We start from the raw sequence: 20,979 nt of genomic DNA, 5'->3' as shown, positions 1-20,979 counted from the left end.
GTGATGTTGATGGGTTGAAGAGGATGCTGAAGACCAGGATTTGGTGAGGAGTGGACTCTTGATGGGCTTGACCTGGCATTGATATGATGACAGGAAGTGGATCTGGTGGAGGAAGGCTGTGGCAAAGTAGCAAAAAGTAGATTGTAGTTGAAGTAGTTGTTTCCCAAAACTATTCTTATTTTCAACTTCCTAAACGGACACTTGGTCGAGAGCGTGACTAATGGTTTGTGCAACTATTGGACTAGATTTGGGAATAGATCTTGGTTTTGAATTTGTAAAAGTATGTTATTGACAACCTAGGAATGAGGCTTGACTAGTTCCTCAATACCTAAAAAAACGGAGAAAAGTGTTCCTGCCTTATATACATAACATACCCTCGAAAAATTACATGATAACATCTGTTCACAGAATGTTAACTCAGAGGACATAAACCAGGGTTGACTGCGCTATCTCTATTCCTGGCCGCTTGTCTGTGGAAGAAATTGCACCACCATATCAGAACTACGTAAACCTCAAGGCCAGACTCTTTTCTTTGGCTTTCAATTGCAACGACAGGCTGGCCTTTTTGTAATGGTTATCTGAGCTTTCACATTTCTCACTGATTTCTTGATCTCTGCCTGGGTATATGCATGCTGTTATTTGTCGTCTGCTGTTAACCTGCTATATTCTGCCCTAACCACTTTGGTCAGCTCAGGCTGTGTATGTGCTATAGAAATACGTTTGACTTTAGTTTAGTTTTATTTACATCAAACATCAAAATGATGTTCTTTGAGCTTTCTAGTCCATTTTAAATACTTATTTAAGGTGTTTTCTTGCAGTTATAAACAACTGAAACCAAGATGCCAGTTTTTCTAAATGGATATAATTAAATTACAGTTAACAACTAGTTTTTACTTTGGACATTAGGCTTTAGGCTGGCTAGCAGTTTCCTCTTGTTTCTTGTCTTCATGCTAAGCTAGGCTAACCATAACGCTACTAACCATATCTTTAGAGTGGTATCGATCCTCTTATCTAACTTTCTTATTATACAATTTTTATCGTTTATATAGTGCAGGTATCAATAACCAACCACGTAAACCAAATTCCAACCATGTTTATACATTTACTTTGTTTTAAACTGTTTTATTCTAATGCCTTCCAAACATAACCCTGTTAATCTATGATACAGTAGTAGAGATGAGAACCTGGGCTTTCATTTTTGCTCACTTCGCATATTGTTGAAATTATTTTAATAATAAGCTGGAAATTAAAAATAATAATAATAAATTGTATTTATATAGCGCTTATCTTTGATTCAAAGTTAAATGAGAAACGAGGTGTGAAAATGCGAAAACAAAAGGAAAAGCACATTTTGATTTCCCACGGTGATGAATTATACCAGAACTATTTTGCACGTACAGTTGAAGTTCAATGAACTGTGCTGATGCATCATAATGGCAGCAGATGCAACACACTGCTCCTAATGGGAGGTGGGCTTGTTGAGAAGGTCTTCTTCAAAAACACGTGGGACATTACTGTAGATCACATGCTGCCCCAATTTGGAAGGCAACTCATCTTCTTTCTGATTTATTCCTATGACAAAAATAAATTCTCTCTTCCACAAATAAAAAATACCTCAGAATATGTCAACAAACAGAGGTACAGATTTTTCAAATATCCAGGTAACATGTGTTATGGATAATGTTCTTTTTATACATTGGAACACATTTTTTCAGCCCAAGATCTATTTGAAGTGATCAGGCCTTCTATCCCAAGTCTATGATTATAATCTCACTTGAATCATGTGGGAATGGAAAGTTTTTGTTGAAACATATTATACTTCAACGGAAACTGCTACACCAAGGAGAAAAAAAGGAAATCATTTGTGTATTGGCTCGATTTCAGGTCCGAGCTTTCTCGCTTACTCACTCCCTTCCTTTTTCACTCCTGCCTGTTCCCCTTCATGTCTTTCTCTTAACTTTCCCTCTCCCGCTCTCTCTCCTCACATCTGGAGGGCATCTGCCGTGGCTGTGTGATTCCTCGCCTGCTATGGGACAGCTTGTGTTTGGACTGGACGTCAGACTTCCGTGCGCTTCAGCAAGCCTTGGTCGGACGGGGTAAAGTAGCAGACCAGCAGAATATCGCTTTGGCAGACTTCTTCGCTGCATGTTTTATGGATGGCTGCTGTTATGTCATCTTTCTATATTATACTGGGCTGTTAAGTGTCAGCTTCAGTCTTCTGTGCATGACTATATGAATTCCAGACGATCCACTTTAGCAAAGCAACCTTACGACCTCTGCTCAGCCGAGAAAGACCATGCAAATGATATGAAGACTTTTAAAATGCTCTGCCTCTGCTAATACATACTTGCTCTTGAAGCCTCTAAATTACAAGGTAACATAAGAGTGCTGTTGACTTTATGACAGCTTTAAACTCTTCTCTGACCCCTGGATGCTATGCTGTTTTATATTCTAGCCATCGTTCACATATACAATAAGTGCAGCAAAGTGCAAAGGATTTTAGTGTGTATTTGTTGGGGTGTAAGCATTCAGCTTTGTGGATTTTCTGTGTGGACAAACAAACAATCTCTTCTGATAGATGGCTTTTAGACCTTTGCTTTGAGAGCATGACTTGATTGCCCCCTTAAATGGTTTTATCAAAACTTCTGGACAGCAGGCTTTTTCCTGGCTTTCCCTAAACTCTAGCCTCAAATAAACACTTCTGTGCTTGTGCTTGTCTGACAGAAACAAAAGGCTAGATTCTTATTATTTCATTTGATCTATACCTGAAGCTTTAGCATTGGAGAAACAGAGTCGAGTACCAGCCTGTGGAAATGCTTTCCCTTGCCTTAAAACAGCTCTTTGGCCACAGCAACTAAAGCTCTCATGTCCATCCATGCTTTCGCCAAAACCACCAGACTCCATTGGTCTACCGCTGCCTTGATTACTTTGTTTCAGTTTTTTTACATTTCATTTTAGTGAAGCTTTTATCCAAAGACTAACAATAAATGCAATAAGCCGAAAAGATACAAACTCAGAACAAAAATAATAGTGCATATATATTCGCTTCAAATAAGCCAAAGCATTGTAAGTGCTGGGGAATTAGTTTCTAATAGACTAGACCATTTAAGTGTTGGGTTAAATGGTTAAGGTACAAGCTATGTTTGTTGTGGGTTTAAAGGGTAACTTCGGATTCACCAAAGACACGCAATAACACAAACATACTAACAAATAGAGGGGCAGTAGACTAGAGTTATACATTGCTTAAATAACAGTTTTTGTTTATGGAGTCTGGTGTATCTGGCAAAAGAACATACATAATGGCTTCAGTTCATTCAGGAGGGACTTAGCTCCAGGTGTCTAAAGTAAGTTTTACGGCTGCTGACTCACACAGCAGCACACTGCTTGGGAGGAGGGGGCAATGTGGCCACCATGTACCTTAGCTTACACAACCTCTAGGGATAAGTACCTCATAAATGACAACAATCAGAACCAGTTTTCAAAATTGTTGTCGTGTGTGTGTGTGTGTGTGTGTGTGTGTGTGTGTGTGTGTGTGTGTGTGTGTGTATGTGTGTGTGTGTGTGTGTGTGTGTGTGTGTGTGTGTGTGTGTGGAATGATGAGATGCACTGAGATTGTTGATGCTTGTTTTCTTTTTTTAAATTAGCCCTTCAAGTTGTTGAGGCTCGAAGCTTCAGACACGCAGAGGGCAGAGAACCGGACGTCTTTTGTTGCTAGCCTGGTGCGTAAACATGGCAAACCCTTCATCAATTAAATAAAATGCCCTGCAGAGATAGACCAGTGTTGCTGTTTTGAAAAACATTTGAAATTAAATTATGTCGTACATATTCCCATGGTTCCATTAGACTGCTTTGTTTACATCCGTAACATAGGTAACACTCACTCTTCCATTGGCTAGCGCTCAAACACATTGAAAAAGATCGGGAAAGACATTGGACCTTTCCAACACATCTGTTAGCCGTTGACCAATCACAACAGAGCCGGCCAGCTAACCAATCGGAGCAGACTGGGCTCTGGTTTCAGACAGAGGGTGAAAAGAGGTGCCGCAGCACAGACAGGCAGTATGAGAAAAATAAAGAGCTTTTTGAACATTAAAGCATGGAAACATGTCACAGTAGAGCCTCTAAATACAATTATGAACCTGGAAATTGGCATAATACGGCCCCTTTAGGCAAAGAATGTGTTGTGGGTGTATTCCAAGTTTCTCTGTGCTTTGTTTACTTACAATGTTAGTACTTGTTTGTGTGCCCCACGGACTAGCATCGTTAGCCGGTAGCCACTGGCTCACCCGTCACTATGCCCAGATCTGTGTAAAGGCAACGATAGTATTAGCTTAATCGGTTTCTACAGCTTTAAGCTGATGGGAATACCATTAGTCTTGCATGTATTTGGTTATACACCAACGTTTAGACAAACTTAAATGTCAACTTGATGAGGAAAAGTCAGATGAATACTAAAGCTATTGAAATTCAGCCTGAAGGGAAAATGAATGTCTGCAGCAAAAATTCTTCTGACATTTCATCGTGGACCAAAATGGTAGACCATGTGCAAAGAGGCTGGAAGTTAGATAATGTAATTTGTTTTTTTCAAACCCACTGCATGATAGAATGGCTTAATAATCAGTGTCTGAAAAATAGATTAACCCCTGTCATCTCCTCTAAGTCAATAGGCATTTTTCACAGCATGCCTTTTTACTGGTCACTATAGGAAAATCACTAAACACACTCTGGCTCTGTTCAATTCAAGTGTCCCTGTAAGTTGGTGAGCCAGCATTTACAACTCCAAGGCCGTTAAACTAAAGCAGCTAAACACATTGAGCCAACTCTTGTCACAACTGTAACATGTCAGGATCAGCCACAGCTATTTTTAATAAAACATAAAAACCTATAATGAATTATTATTCTTTTTATTTGGATTGTTTGTGAAGAATGAAAATAACTCCCACTGACTCACACATTGATTTTTGACATGAGACATCTGTGCAGTGCCCCTTCATGTACCAATAAACACCTTTTTCCCTTCAAGCAGGATTTTCTTTTCGACATCCCGTAAAAACACTTTCCTCAGAACTGACTTTTGCAAATCAGTTTCCAGGTAACTGCTGTGCTTAAAGCCAACAGGTGGGGAACACAGAGATATGGTCGGCTCTGTTTCAGAAAATGGCTTCCTGCTGTTTTTTGTTTTTTAACCTTAGCTGTGAGCTAAATATTTTTCTTTTAGAAATTGACAGTGAGTAATTGGGATTTTGGGGTGCTTTAACAAAATCAAGAAGTGTGTTTTCAACCATGTCAATTACAGCCATCTGCTTTGTAGGGATGAGTTAGTAATAACCAGACAGAGTTCTGCTGCCATTATTGACAGACAGTAGGGTAGTAAACAGTGAATATGGCTTATCCCAACACAACATTTATTTGGGAGCCACAGTGGTGTATGGTGCATCTCATTCATCCAACATAATAATAGGTTACATTGATCGACAAAGGATCTACCACCACTTTAATGGCCAACAGTATAAGATTGTACTATAAACAAGACCCTATTTCCAGGAACCAAATCCTCCTGATGTTTTGAACTTTTCTTTCCATGTGCTTGTGCAACAGGAAAGCTCGGCATGGCCTTTCCCAAGCATTCCATACTGCAGGCCCTGAGTGTGCTGCTCTTGGCCTTCGTGTTGGTGCATTGCCAGGCCCCTCTTGAGCCAGAGGAAGAGGAGGAGGAAGAGCTAATAAAGGAGAGCAACATCTCAACAATGGTGACGAAATCTGAGCTGCTTGAATGTCCGCTGGAGTGCAGCTGTACGGCAGAAGGCTCGGTGGACTGCGCTGGAGTCGATCTCACGGAGTTTCCCGCCGAGCTGTCGGACAAAACTCGCCAGCTCTCTCTACAGGTCTGTAGACTGCGTACACATACAGTTCATTAAATCAACATTTTGTAATTCTGCTCAGAAATTATGTAGACTAAAGCAATCTGGCTGCCTTTGTATGAACTCTCTGTGTTTTGTCCCCTGATGCCAGAACAACAAAATCAAGGAGATAACAGTGGAGCACATCTCCCATCTGCATCAGCTCGAAACCCTCAACCTTCAGAACAACTGGCTTACATCAGCTGGTAAACAATGTTTAACAGTCTAAACACCCAGCAGTGTTCTGTGTGAAAGGGTTCTGTTGAGTGGGATCACTGTCAGGTCAAATTATAGCAATGTTACTCTTTCAATTACTAACTATCGCCATTGGGAGATATTTTAGAGGAGAAATGCAGTTTGGTGTGGGTCCATATTTACTTTTACGCTTTTATTGAAGCACAGCTTATAAAAGACAAGTGCTTTGGCTGTCAAGTGTTCCAACAAATCAGTACTAGGCTTTGCTTACAGTCAATAATAGTCTTTTAAGGCAGGAGGAAATGCAGTGACCTGCTGTCAAGGATATCTGAGCTCTATTTGTCTACCTGTAAAATGAACTGACAAGCCGCTTAAATACTGTATGCCTCATTTAGTTTAATAGGGTCATCACTACCCTTATATTATGCCTATTTTCTGCAGCATTATTTGGTTTGCTTCCATAGACAAAGGTGGGGGATAGTACCTGGTGCTCTTTTTAGTACCACCTCTTTTGTGGTTCCAAGCAACCTCAACCTATACTCAAAGGTACATTCAAAACACTACAGGACACTGATTCATCAGAGAATCGTCCCAAGGAATGTTCTTGGTGCCAGACCGTGTCCTGTGTCGTGCCGAAACCCGCCATTTTTAAATTGCCAACCTACTAGCCAACCTCACTTTACCCATATTTAAAAAACATTTTACAAAGCTAAGCCTCCCACCGACACTGATGGGGAACAATATTCTTTCGAAATGGAGGCATGTACCCGGCATCAAAAGTAAGTCAAGTAGAATCATGTTGAGCTGTACCATGCCATGGAAATGAGGCGGTACACACCATATTCTAGCTACCATAATATTCTCTTGTGTATTTCAATAGGTTTTGTGAATAAAGCACCATCTCATTGTGTGCAATACAATGCGCATGCTCCACCCTCAGACGCGCTGCCACCAGCCCCCTCAGACAGAGCACTGCATCCGTCCATCCCACTCCAGCAAGTTGGTTTTTCCGAGTTTTCCAGATCGCTAATTTTGCATTAGCAAACAAGAAATGTGTCAGTACTAGAGTTTCCTTATTTTTCAGGGTGTATTTGGGGCCATGGACAAAAAGTGGTATAGAGAAAACCTCCCCCAACCCTTCCACCCACTCCTGTAAAAAAATATTTAGACCAGCCAATCGGGGAGCAGTAAAAAGTCCAGTTATCGATATGGCCCTCCAGAGCAACAGCCAGGCCATAGCCAGCCAGCAGGGAGAGGCACCATACAGCAGCCGCTGAGCTGCCTGCAGTCTAAAAGCAGCAGTCCTTGCAGTAATGTCCACAAGGCCCTGCCCCCCCTCCGCCACAGGTAGGTACAGGACCGATGCTGGCAACCAGTGATGACCCGACCAGAAGAAATCCAAGAGGAGCCGCTGCAGTTGTTTCATGAGGCCCGGCGGTGGGGTTAACACCTGGAGTCTGTGCCACAGAGATGAGGCAACCAGATTGTTAGCTACAAGAACTCTTCCCCTGTAGGACAGCTGGGGTAGCAGCCATTTCCATTTGGCTAATTTGCACCTTTCCCAGCAATCCCTACCAGTTCTGTGCCACCATGTCCTCAGACCCCAACCAAACTCCCAGGACCTTTAAACCCTTGTTTCCCCAGCTAAGGTTACCAGGAAGACTGGGCCTATTTCCTACACTCCACTGATCTACCAAAACTGCCTCACTCCGAGTTAACTTAAGAGGACGAAGACCAGACTGGGGGTCTGGTCTTCACAAAAGCATCAAAAGTACAAATGGCAAAACAGGCGTCAAACCTCTTGCTAACGATAGTTTCCCCATTGACTAAGCATTTGTTGTGTGTGCTACTGTAGATGTGTAGCTGAATGCCAATGTGTCATTATAATTCTGACAGTCTGCTGAGAGGAACAGAGAGCTTGGAGGATTTTTCTCTTCCTGGCTAGCTGTGCGACTGCTAGCTTTGTTTCTGTTTCCTTCGTCTCCCAAATCTTATGGATCAAGCATTTTGCTATTATAGTAGCCCTAATAGAGCAACATACACTCTTCAGATGAAAATTACATTTATATGGGAGATAATAACTCCAAGATTGTGAACATGTCTGTAGTGTAAAGACAAAATATCACAATGTCTATTTAAGTCATTTAAATACATTATACTGGGAACTGCTCTCCGGAAATCCAATCAAGCCTTGAGTGCCTGGAATAATTTAGCATCAATTGCATTGGTCCAGTCGAAAGTTAGAACCTCTTCTTCCTTCAGTCTCTTTTTCAAATCAATCTCTTTATCTGTAGACTCCTGAACCTGCCATGTAGTTGCCCTAACAATGTTCTGGTCAATGCTTTGGTTTTCTCTACATTTTTAGAGGTAGAAACCAAGGATGTGTTCATTAAAATACCTTATTTTTAAGTCATTCCCAGTTACTACTCATTCTCAGGGTCAGAACAAGGATTGTCTATAGTTTTAGTTTCATAAAGTTTTACTTCAGATTTGTCAAGCTGAACTGAGCATACACTGATTATCAGTGACGTCTTTCAGAGTCAGATTTACAAATATTATATTTTGACCTTAATCGAAATATTCGGTTATTTTCAAAAGCTTTTTTAGTCTGATGCTTCGATTCATTTTAAACAGACTGTTCAACAAAAGGATACCCACAATCTAAATATTGGATTGTTCTTTCTTAGTAAGATCCCATTTTCATTACAATTGTGGTCTTACCTTGACTTGAAGATGAAGTCCATGCTATCCTTCTGGACAACAATCTCTATTACTTTTTTGTAAAAGTCCTCCTTATCTTCCTCTAGTTTCAAAAGTCTAGTTTGTTGTTTGCTACCGTCTCTGCGTAGATTAACAGTAGCAACAAGAACCTGTGGGCTCACTTGCGCCCCCTTCAGTGCGGCAGAGGTTATGGCTGCCTCTCCAGATGCTTTTTTCATTGCCGTTGTATGATGAGACCAGCGAGCCTAAATATACGTGAAATAAGTTATTTAGAGACTATGGATAGCGAGGATAAATGTAATAAAGGGATCTACAAACATTACATTGGTGACATATAGTGAGATGGTGCAGGCATGCGCTTAGGGCCCGCTTTCCAGCCAGTTTCTGTGGGGTGACGTATTCTGAGATGAGGCAGATCTCATCTGTGCCTCACCTCACCACACAGTAACTGGCTTGAGCGCGCTCAAAAAATAAGTGCCCGCGTTAAATTAGTGCCCGCGCTCCAGCCAGTTACTGTGGGTTTACGAGAGGCAGAGCTCGTCCCTGACTCTCTTCTCATCGCCACCCGTAGTTGTAGCGGAGCTCGTCAAATTTGCTGATTTTGACTATAAAAAGCGATTGGAATCATACATAAATCACATTTACAACACAGATCAGTGGAGACATTTTATTATTATTATTACTATTTAGTTTTTCTTTAGTTGTTTTTCCGTTACATTGGAGTATGACAGGTGAGGCTCTGTCTCCCCTGCCTCCCCTGACGGCACGTCGCTGCTGATTATCAGTGGGACTGACTTAAGGTATGCACTGATGTATTGTACAGATTCTCCTCAATGTGAAAGCTACACAAATAAAGATTTTGTTTTAGATGCTTTAGAAGGACATAGTGAATGAAAACATTCAGAAGCATCACATTAGCGCAGTGTTTCTCAAAGTGGGGGGGTGCGCCCCCCCCTGGGGGGCGCAGAGGCATGGCAGGGGGGGGCGCGAAAGACCAGGAGGAAAAATGGCTATAAAAAAAAAATCATAAATTGAAAAATTATTGATTCGAAAATAATATGATGCAGTACAGTACTATTACGTCTGGGTCTCTGTGTTTCATTAAAGCTTGGCTCTGTGTGTGTGTGAAACGAGCCATTTTGTGTGCGCGAGTGAGAGCGAGAGAGAGAGCGCACCGGTACTGGAGATCGTTGTTGTTAGCTTCTGGTGCTAGCGAGCTACGCTAACCGATATAAGGAGTTTTTTCAACAACAAAGTGGAGGAGAGTCAGACTGAGAGACTCAGTGAGCTAAAGGACTCTCTCAGTGCTATCTCAGTGGGTCTCAAACGTTTTGGTCACCATTAATGTAAACAATTATTTCCGAGGCACACGTTTATATGATCATTATAGTTATACAAAAATAAGAGAATAAATGAAAAACAGGTATGAAATACTATATGACAGTAAAACAAGAATAAAGTTTAAAAGGGTGATTTGTAAAATATCCATAAAGAAAAAGTAAATCTGTTTACAGTTCTGTTTCAAATGGGTGTTGAGAGATGTATCCATAGAACTCTTCATTTTGCTCTCAAAGTGCATCAGATTGATGCATTTAACTTCAATATTTAAAAATAAATCTTCCCGGGGGAGCTTGCCCCCGGACCCCCCTATGTGAGGTCCACACACCACCGATACAAATAGCACTTTACACCTATATGCCGTGAGCTGATTATTGAGCCTTCATTGTAACAGTCGTGGGTACATTGTGTATATGCGTGGGGAGTGTTGCAGTAGAAAATTCCACTGTACATTAATGGGAAACCCTAAATGTTTGAGCACCCTCTATGAAACGTCAAGCTACCCCACAGCACCCCTAAAATAAATCTCTGGCGCCGCCACTGAGCCTGACTATTTGTGTTGGGGGGGCCGACTTTTTTTTTTCTCCAAAGGGGGGGCCTGACAGAAAAAGTTTGAGAACCACTGCATTAGCGTCACTGTGCTATGAATACAATTAAGTCCAGTAATTGCCAATACATCAATGTGCTAAATAGAACACAACAAGTAAAATTGGCAAAATGATGTGTCATTTCCACCCTTGCGCAAATGAGCATATTACAAGTCAGACACATATTGCAGAGTTACATCACATACAAACACTGCAAATAAAAACGCTGCAAAAAGCTCAAAATACAACAGAAATCAGTGGAAACAAAAAATTGATGCACACAGATGGGACCAGTGGGATTGTTGAAGTTCAGGGATGATAAAGTTGTCCAGCTCTCACTGTTGGTAGAGTTAGTCTGTTTCATAAGTATTTAAAATTACTGTTAGCTAGGTCAGCTAGTTAGCTTACAGTAGACCTTCAATAATATCGGAAGGAATCATGTGATCATGTTGTTAAAATAAGCCAATTAAACTTACATTTTTGGTAACTTTTGAACAAAAGAGACAGTTGAGACTTACTCATAGCTGATTAATAGTTCATGATGTTTTTCTTTTGATAGGCCTTGAAGATGAAGGTTTTGAGATGCTTGAAGAGCTGGCTTATTTATACCTGGCAAATAACAAGGTGAGTCCCAGTAAACTTGTGTTTATTCTCAATACTGAAACTTAAAATGTGCTTACATTTTGCAAAGGTAATTTAATCTTTTGTCTGTCCAATCATCACACTCATTTGATTACATTTTATTCCGATACACTGACATAGGGCCAGCTGGCAGAGAGAGGTGGCAGTCTCCTCTCATTCACTCTGTGTGCGAGCATACTGGTAATCACTTCCAGTATGGCTGTGCCAGCTGGTGAGAGCTAAAATGTTACTGACCCTTTTGGGCACAGCGAGAGACAGAGAAAGAATGGACAGATTGTTTTTTTGCCTTCACAGAGATGAATAGGCAAACAGGAAGAATAGGGGATTTTAAAATGCTCACTAAGCCTCAAAGACACCCATGCTGCTTTAATCCATAAACCATGTTATAAAGGAGAGAGCTCTAAATGAACATCTAATCTCACCAGTGCTTCTCGGATTTGCTATTTTTCACAATGGTGCACTTGTTCTGTGGAGAAAGAAGTGAAGAAAACCCTGCTTTTAATAAGGGGTACACAGCTTAATGTACAGTAGTCCACTTCTTTAGAGAAGACAGACGGCATCAAAGCAAGTACTCGTAGGAAATAATCAAATTCTTCTACACAAACAACAATATAGATGTGTTGTCTTTCAAAACCACTATAATGTCCAAAGTAAAAATAAATGTGTGTTTATTTGAGATGGTTAAGGTTATAGAAAACTATCAGCTCTATTAGCCTGTACAGGGGCGGCAGTGGTTCAGTCTGTAGGAGGTGCCCAGTACGTCGACCGCGGTCGACGGGGCAATGCTGGTAGATCGTGAATCATTCATAAAAAAAAAATCCAGCTCGGTTAAAATAGACAAAACAGGTTTTGATCCCTCCTCCCTTGGCCTCCCTGCCACTTAATTCAGGAGTTTACTTGATTGACAGAAAAAGCGACCTATCGCTTTCCAGTCTGTTAACCCAGAATGCAAAGCGATACAAAATCAGTCAAGTGCCGGGAAAACTCAAATTAAGTTAAAGAGACAAGAGACAAACAACAAAATGAGTGCGCGACCGAGCAAGAAGCTAAAGACAAACCACTTCCACCCTGAATGGGAGGAATAATATGTTTTTGTGATGTCACATTCAAAGGTTATTATTTGTAAAGCAAGCGTCGCTCTGCCAAAGAAAGGTAACGTGGAGAGGCATTATCGGAGTATTTACAAGGCATAACAGCGACTTCCCTTCGAGTAGCGAGTTGAGAAAGAGAAAGGTCATGTATTATTGCTACAAAAACATTATCTTGCAGTCTTAGTGTCGCCAACTCGTTTCTAACATGCAAAAAGACAAACAAATGCGTCTATGGTCGGTGTATTTTCGACCTTTCCAATCCAGACGAGATCTCTCTCCCCCGTCTGTGTGCGAGGGGGCGGAGAGAAGCGCTCCAAGGTGTGGTTAAATGTTACCCGTCTTGAGGTGGACAATGCTCCTTGCCAAGAGTGTTTAGCATGTGGGCGGTAACTCGAGCAATTTGTCTAAACATTTAGCAAAAGTGCACCACATTCAGACGGAGAAATGCACCGGGTTCGACTGTCTTTCTAGTAGCTCTGTAGCCCCGTCCATGAGTAACGTTTCCACGTCAGGTGTTATGTATGCTAGCAGCAACACACGGAGTTAACTGAATTATACAAACATGGGTTAATGATTAGAGGTAACAGAGTTACTCTTCATTTTGTTAAAGTTTCAGCTATTCTGTTTACAGTTCTGTCATCAGATTATTTATTACGATTTGTTAAAACGTTGTTTCTTTTGATGTGAAATATTATTTATTTTATTTAAATAAAAAGCAATGTTAATTTTGTTCACAATTTGTTAAGTTAATTTAATAATATATGTATTTTTGAATCAAGTATTCATCTTTATTGTCTTCATTGTTAGTTTTCACATGCCTAAAACAACCTCAAGCTAAATCTAAAAGTTTATGGCTAAATAAGAGCGTTTGAGAAATTGTGCAAGGCATACAGTAATAGTCCGAATAGTCGATTAATCGTTTCATTAATCGATAGATTAATCGATTATCAAATGAGTCGTTTGTTGCAGCCCTATTGTAGTTATCCCATGTATAAATAAAACGTGTTATTCAGCAACCCTTGCAATTTGGGATTTTATTTTTGGTTGGTAGACCTCGGTGAGCTGGTCATTTCAAAAGTAGCTCACCAGCCAAAAAAGTGTGGGCACCCCTGCTGTAGGGGATTGGACTTTGGACCGAAGGGTCGCCGCTTCGCCGCTTCGCGTCCCGATCGGACCAAAAAATACGGAGTGTTGACTGGTAGCCAGTTCACCTCCTGGGCCACTGCCGAAGTGCCCTTGAGCAAGGCACCTAACCCCCAACTGCTCACTGGCGCCGGCTAGACTGGCTGCCTCCGCTCTGACCTCTCAACTGCATGTGTGCATATAACTGTGTTTATTTGTATATGTATGTGCATGTTGTAAAAAGTGTGTACTGTATTACCTGTATAAAAACGCATGTGTGTGTACCACAGAGTGGAAACTGAATTTCCCCCTCGGGGGATTAATAAAGGGTTAGGGTTAGGGTCCATCTTCTTCTTCTTACATATAAATGATAATATTGTACAAATAACGTTAGCATGCTTAAATCATCATAATGGGGGTCTTAACATGCGCATGTTTATAAGGTGTTATTATCTTCACCATGGTAACCATTTAGTCTTCTGTTATATCACGCTAACATATTCCTATGAGCAGTAAACACAAAGTCAGCTGGGGATAAATTGGCAGAAATTGGTCAAACAATTTTACAGATTCAAAGTTTGACAAGGGGATCAGTAGAGTCATCATTATACTGTACATGCACAGGGGACTCTAACTGACTCTACAAACACTGAACCGCTAGTGGCACTATATAAAAGGGGATCCCAAAAGACATTAGGATCCTGGGACCGTGAATTGGGACAATCCGACCGGTATTCATGACCATATCTCAGTAACTATGTCTTGTCCTGCTTATTTTCTTGTGATTGCAGCTCACCTCAGCACCAATAGTCCTACCACCCTCTTTGGTTAGTGCTGATTTTGCTGCTAATCAGCTTACAAAGATCTACCTGTATACATTTGGCCAAAAACCCAAACTGAGGTACGTACAGTATGTGTGTGTTTGAGTCAATTTACTCCTAGTTACTGGAATCATGTCCATTTACTGTACACATGACAATGTCCCTTGATCATGGATCCCAGGTCTGTGTATCTCCATAACAACAAGCTGACGGACGCAGGGTTTCCTGAACATGCGTTCAATGGTTCTGACAACCTGGAGATCCTCATCATGTCCAGCAACCTCCTGCGGGTCGTCCCGAGGAACCTGCCCTCCAGCCTCTTCCGTCTTCATCTGAAGGTGCAGCACCTGTTCAGTGGGCATTTAGGTGTAAGGTGGATGAAATACATAATCGTAATGACTACAGTAAATTATAGCATAAGGATTGTTCTTGTCGTTGCAGAGTAATAAGTTGGAGGAAATTCCTGCAGGGGCCTTTGACACCTTGTCAAACCTCAGAGAGCTGTATCTCCAGAACAACCTCCTCAACAATGAGGGCATGGACAACGAGACTTTCAGGTGGACAAACCTTAGGAGTTAAAATGTTTTAACATCTTGATGCTCAGTGATGGATAGTAACAAAGTACATGTACTCAAGTACTGTACTTATAGGTACAATGTTGAGGTACTTGCTATTTACCTGAGTATTCTGAGTTTATGCTTTATACCCTCAAAAACTGAAACGTTGACTTTAAATAAATGTATTATATCAACAGATTTCACATTACTGTATTAGGTTAGTTGAAAGCATTAGGTTCAACTTAATATTATTGCTTTCAACTAACCTAATCCAGTTATATGACATTTGTTGAAAAATAAAAAATAAAAATGTCAGTCTACTTCTACTCCACAACATATTAAAAGCCAATATTGTACATTTTACTCCACAACATTTACAGTATTTGACCGATGTTGTTGATAAGTACTTTTTAAATTTAGATGATTAGCTTATGCAAAATCTTAATCCATTATTAAATAAACCTTGACATACATGTATAGGTTAAGACATCCAGCAGCACGATACAAATTGTATTCAAATTAGCTCTACATTTACCAGTTGTGATAAGAATACATGATGGTTCTGAAATAGGCCATTACACATGAGTTCTATTGCTTTTGGTTCTTATATATATATATACTTATTTATTTATATATATAATTTGATGGTGATACTTTTGTATTTTGAATTCAGGCTTTTTACTTGTAACAAAGTACTTTTAAAATGTAGTATTTCTAATTTAATTTAAGTAACACATCTGAGTACTTCTTCCACCACCGTTGTTACTATTGTATAGTGGAAAAGAAGGACAGCATATATATATTATATATATATATGTTTTTCATGTGCGTAAATAATCGTTTTGCAGACAGAAAGCACAAATAATGTATTACTATCTCTTCTTTTCTGGCAGCGAATTGAGCAGCTTGGAGTGTTTGGACTTGTCAAATAACAACTTAAGTGTGGTCCCCACGGGACTGCCGCGCAATCTAGTACTGCTTCATCTAGAGAAGAACTCCATTCGTAGCATCCCTGGAGACGCTCTTGCTTCTGTCCGAAACCTCGAGTACCTGCTCCTTCACAATAACAAGCTGCGCTCACGTTCCATCCACCCGTCTGCCTTCCGGGTACATATCTATTTTATAAAGATATTTCACATTATCATTTTATTTGGCAGAACAGCCTGGAGGTTAAAATGCTCAAATGCTTTGTGAAACAAATTTGCATTTTGCCTAGGGTTTGAAGAAGCTACACACTCTTCACCTGTACAACAACTTGCTGGAGAGGGTTCCCAGGGGCTTGCCTAAGAGGGCCAAGACCCTCATGCTGCTTCACAACCTCATTACTGACATCAGCCGTAACGACCTGGCCATGCTGTACACCCTGACAGAACTCAACCTCAGCTACAACAAGCTGACGAGTCCCAAGCTTCACCGCGAGGCCTTCAGGAAGCTGCGTATTCTGGAAACCCTGGATCTGTCGGGAAACAGCCTGTCCTCGTTCCCCCTGGGTCTTCCTCGCAGCCTGCAGGTGCTCGAAATCAAGAACAACCAGCTTAACTCCATACCAGATGGTACACTGACGGGCATGGAGAAGCTACGGAAGCTCATCCTGAGTGACAACCAGCTGAAACTGAATTCAGCCTACCAGGGAGCCTGGATGGAGCTGACTGCGCTCACGGTAAATGGCTATAGGAGAAAGAAACATGTCGGATATAAGAGCAAGACATTTGTTGTGCTTGTCCACTACAGGAACTTAACAATCCCCAACCTGGACTTTTGAGATTCTTGTGAAGCTCAATGGAGCTTTAGTCCACTGAAAAACTGAAACGTTGACTTTTATCAAATGTATTATTTCAACAGATTTGACATTACTGTTTTAGGTTAGTTGAAGGCATAATATTAAGTTAAAATGAAAAAGGTTTTGGTTCAACTTAATATATTTGCTTTTAACTAACCTAATACAGTTATGCGAAATCGGCTGACATTATACATTTAATTAAAGTGAATGTTTCAGTTTTTTCAGTGAATAACAGGATGTTACTGTAAAAAGTGGAAGCAGAGAACAGCAATCAAATGAGTGTTATATACTAATACCCAAATCAGATCTGAGATCAATGAAGAACCTCTGTACTCAGATCAGGGAACATAAAGCATTATGTTTAGTATTCACTGTGCATCTTGTAATTTTTAGACATTAGACCTGTCTGGCAACCAGCTGTCACACATCCCGTCCGACCTGCCCGAGTCCCTGGAGTACCTTTACCTGCAGAGTAACCGTATCTCAAGTGTTCCTGCTTCAGCATTTGAAGGCACTCCAAACATCAAAGGTATCTTTCTCCGGTAAGAGACCCACAAACCATTTCTTATACGACGAGTACCTCTGGAACTTAGTGTTGGGTAGTTGTCAGTCCTTTTTTATTTTTATCAACGGGTGTTACGCAATGGTTAACTCTGTATTTTTCCTTCATGATTGTCTGCATAAGCTGTGTTACTTCAAATTAGCTGCATGAAACACAAGTGAGGGAACAGGCCATTATTTGCCGCTGTAAGGGCTTTGTGGAAATCTGGTAGGTGGGCCCTTTCATAACTTTCTTTTCCTTTTTAGATTGATCTCCACTCAGGGAATGATTGTGCAAGTGTGACTGAAATATGGCTGTGTGGAAATTGTTGCTTTTGTTATACTGCTCTGCAGGTCTCCAAGGGACAGCAGCTGCTGGGTACGCCAGTGTTCTTTCCTCCATTTCAAAACACATTCTTACAAACAGAGTTTATGGACAATGAGAAGGTATTGAGAAAGTGTGGATGGAAAGACGACTTTCACAGTGCAGAAAGCTCAAAGTCTCTGAATGGATTTTGTTCAATATTATGAAAGTAGTGTAAGAGTATTGCGTAATTTGAAGGAATAGATTGCCTTGTTGGGAAACACAAGAAATGTAGCTTAAGCCAGCTGGTTAGCTTTGCTCAAAGACCGGGAACAGCTGTCCTGGCTCTGTTCAAACGATACTAAATGTTCTTTCCAGAACATTGCTTTTCAACTAATTATATTTTCTTAGTTTGATCCATACACAATCTGACACAAAACATTTTCTCGGTCATTTTATATGACTGAATATTTGTTGTTCAAACATTTCCTTTTTCTTTTGTAAACCTCCACGGCCTTTGATTAGAATTATATTTGTTTATTTTCCAAAACAAATAATAGATTTCTTTCAAAACGTAAATGACTATAGAGTGGTGTAGAGTGCTAAAACCCAAAAATGACATCCCATATTACCAATTCTGGTTCCCTTTTGGACATGTTTGTGGTTAGAAGCCTGACATAAGGTCTGTGGTTAAAACAAGGCAAAGAGATGTTAACTTTTGGTTCCTGTATATAAAGTACATCAGTAAATACCCCACTTGAGAATGTATGAAGCGTTAACGTGTCTCAAAAACGGCAGTTGCTAACAAGTGGCTAAATGAGATACTAAACATCATCACGTCAACACTACACTGCCTTTAGCTTAGCTTTGGCTGTGCGCAGTCATGCAACCGTGATGTTTGTTTATTGCCTAACATTACCTTTTTACTTCTGACAACTGCATTTATGCCTAAAAATCACAAAGTTGTGTTTATATGTGGAAATTATCCTGCTGAACCAATAATCTTAAGTATCATAAATACAGTATGTGTTTGCCAAACATATTTGTTATGCAATATACCAAAAATCCAATGGGTAAATCACATTTATTTTTGTTGAGGGAGCCCTTGCGATGCTAACTTCCGAGTCGGCCTACACAAATATGTCATCACTGCAACACTTTATGCAGTTTCATCGTAAGGGAAAGGTAATTGAAAGGAGACCAGGCTTCCTAAACTGTTGATAGCTTCATAATTATCAATAGTGAAAACTCTACTAAACCCTACATTTAACTCCTAACACCACAGTTCAAAATATAATTTTCTATGTTACAATCCCTGTTGCCTTCGTTATTACTAATCAAATACATTTTCTGTGTTGGACAGTCTGAATGAGCTTCATTTTGCAGAGTACTGCGTTGTGGTATCTAATCCCTCCAACTCTTGTGTGCATTCAGCAAATGTTCCACTTTGGTTTATTCCACATAGTGCAGGCTTACACCCACAGGCACTGCAGCTGAAAGCAGCGGTCAGACAGCACAGTGGAGAGGTTTCAGATGTGCGTGTTCTGTTTGGTTGTCAGCCTGACCTCAACCTAGTTGCTTTATGGCTGTGTTTACGGGACTTAACCCCTTCCAGGCTGCTGTGCTCTTTGTGTTATTCATATCAGCTGTTGCCACATTTCTTTTCTTCTTTTTCCCACCAAACTCCCCCCACAGCTGGCAGCCTTTGGCCTGAGCCAATTTAGTGTGGCTGGAATGCTTTCCGTGAGTAAGTGAAAGTGAAAGGAGGATTTACGTGTGTTTATTCATTACTAACTGCATGTGTATTACCCATTGGCTATAGATTATGGGCAACATATGCAAGCATTTAGATCAGGTCATTCCAGTGTTTCATAAGTGCTTTGATGTTCAGTGAGTAAAAAACTACTAAATGTATAGTATTTGATTGAATTAAAACATTATTGTGCGGGAAATTCATTGTGGCATATATTCTCGATAGATATGTGCCACTACACTGATCCCTGAGTGGATCAAAGCTCACAGATGTGATTTGTATATGTCACCTGCTGTCTGACAGGATTTTAGCTTTTAGCCTTTGAAATGTCACCAAAAGCCAACTGTCAATTGAGTAATAAAGCATCACAAACATTTCCCTTTTCCTCCTTTAAGGTTTAACCGCCTGGCTGTGGATTCTGTGGACGAAAGCTGTTTCGCACACCTGTCCAAATTGCAAGTGCTGGACATTGGCACAGGAAACACTGACCTCCCCTTTAAAAGAGAGGAGATAGAGGAGGAACTGGAAGCATAAGACACGGTTAGCTGACATTGGACCGCTTAGTGTCAAGGACAGAAACTGATTATAAATAAGGAATTAACCCTTGAATGTAATTCCAGTGCTATTATTGTTTGGAAGTTACATATCTCCGGTGCAGGATACCGGATACAGTTATTTTAGTTTCCTTCTTTTAGGCTGGTTATTATAGCATATCTTTATATCTGAACTTTAAATATTTGTTTTGGACTGTTGACACGCAACATATATTGTCTGATTGTGTTTTTGTGCATTAAAAACAAATACATTACATACAGTAGGTAAATGTCAATTTTCCCATGTGAATGTTTCAGAATCAATACCACAATAAAGTAGTAATTAGTGTTTTTACACCAAGGGTAAAAGATTAGCAGTTTCATTTTTAAACCAAGAAAGCCCTCAGTAATCAAACATCCTTTGACACTCAGTACAAATTATATTGCTGCAATTAAATTTCATTATAATTTAATCTAAAGTGCTTATTTTTCAAAAATATATATATTTTTTATCTTTAAAATGTAAAAAACGACAAATTCCCATTACAAGCATGACGTGAGTTTTCAAATTGCTTAATTTTGACGTATAGACAATGAAAAAGTACATTCTGTTGTCAATGAGAAACAACACCCAAGGGATTCATGAGACACAATGTGTAAGGTCATGAACTGTATAGGTAAATGTACAGGACATGATGCACATATTGCTTAATGAGTTCAGTATTTCTTTGTTGGATGACATTGTCTTTTTTATTAAAAGAATGTAACGTGTTGATTTCCATTTGACCACAATTTGGTGGGACGCTCTCCAAAGACAGACAGAGTAGCCACCCAGAGCATGTTAGCTTGCGCCAGTGGACAATAAGTGTGACATTTCTAACAGAACCCTTGGACTTGTGTTGTTAAATTGTACTTGATGTTACCACCAGTTAACACAGCTGCTGTCAAACCAACCAGGAAGGAATTCTCAAGGACTGTTAATTCAGAGACTAAAGCTTAGCTGGGTGTTCTCACTCCCATCTCGTCAAATACGGCAGGTGGTCAGCAGTGGTGGACGAAGAAGAGTATGTAGTATATTTACCTTGTGTAAAAGAA

General features: G+C 40.2%; 1 protein-coding gene across 1 annotated transcript; it reads left to right on the top strand.

Moving 5' to 3' along the window:
• The first annotated feature begins 1,935 nt into the window (after window positions 1-1,935).
• On the top strand, window positions 1,936-20,655 carry podn (podocan). The gene is made up of 12 exons (XM_034235546.1): window positions 1,936-2,096; window positions 3,645-3,719; window positions 5,599-5,885; window positions 6,013-6,106; window positions 11,301-11,365; window positions 14,388-14,497; window positions 14,599-14,755; window positions 14,859-14,974; window positions 15,868-16,081; window positions 16,191-16,634; window positions 17,148-17,296; window positions 19,747-20,655. The coding sequence occupies exons 3-12, from the start codon at window positions 5,610-5,612 to the stop codon at window positions 19,883-19,885; spliced, it is 1,764 nt and encodes a 587-aa protein (XP_034091437.1). The 5' UTR covers window positions 1,936-2,096; window positions 3,645-3,719; window positions 5,599-5,609; the 3' UTR covers window positions 19,886-20,655.
• The last annotated feature ends 324 nt before the right edge of the window (window positions 20,656-20,979 follow it).

This window comes from Gymnodraco acuticeps, unplaced genomic scaffold, assembly GCF_902827175.1.
Source record: "Gymnodraco acuticeps unplaced genomic scaffold, fGymAcu1.1, whole genome shotgun sequence".
Classification (NCBI taxonomy): domain Eukaryota; kingdom Metazoa; phylum Chordata; class Actinopteri; order Perciformes; family Bathydraconidae; genus Gymnodraco; species Gymnodraco acuticeps.
The sequence above is the reverse complement of the archived record's forward strand: the minus strand, read 5'-3'. Positions and strand labels throughout refer to the sequence as shown.

Coding starts and splice junctions, on each gene's coding strand:
- podn (XM_034235546.1), top strand. CDS start 5,610: ATGGCCTTTCCCAAGCATTCCATACTGCAGGCCCTGAGTGTGCTGCTC. Junction 14,498..14,598: donor GGCCAAAAACCCAAACTGAG/GTACGTACAGTA, acceptor CATGGATCCCAG/GTCTGTGTATCTCCATAACA. Junction 16,082..16,190: donor TCCACCCGTCTGCCTTCCGG/GTACATATCTAT, acceptor CATTTTGCCTAG/GGTTTGAAGAAGCTACACAC.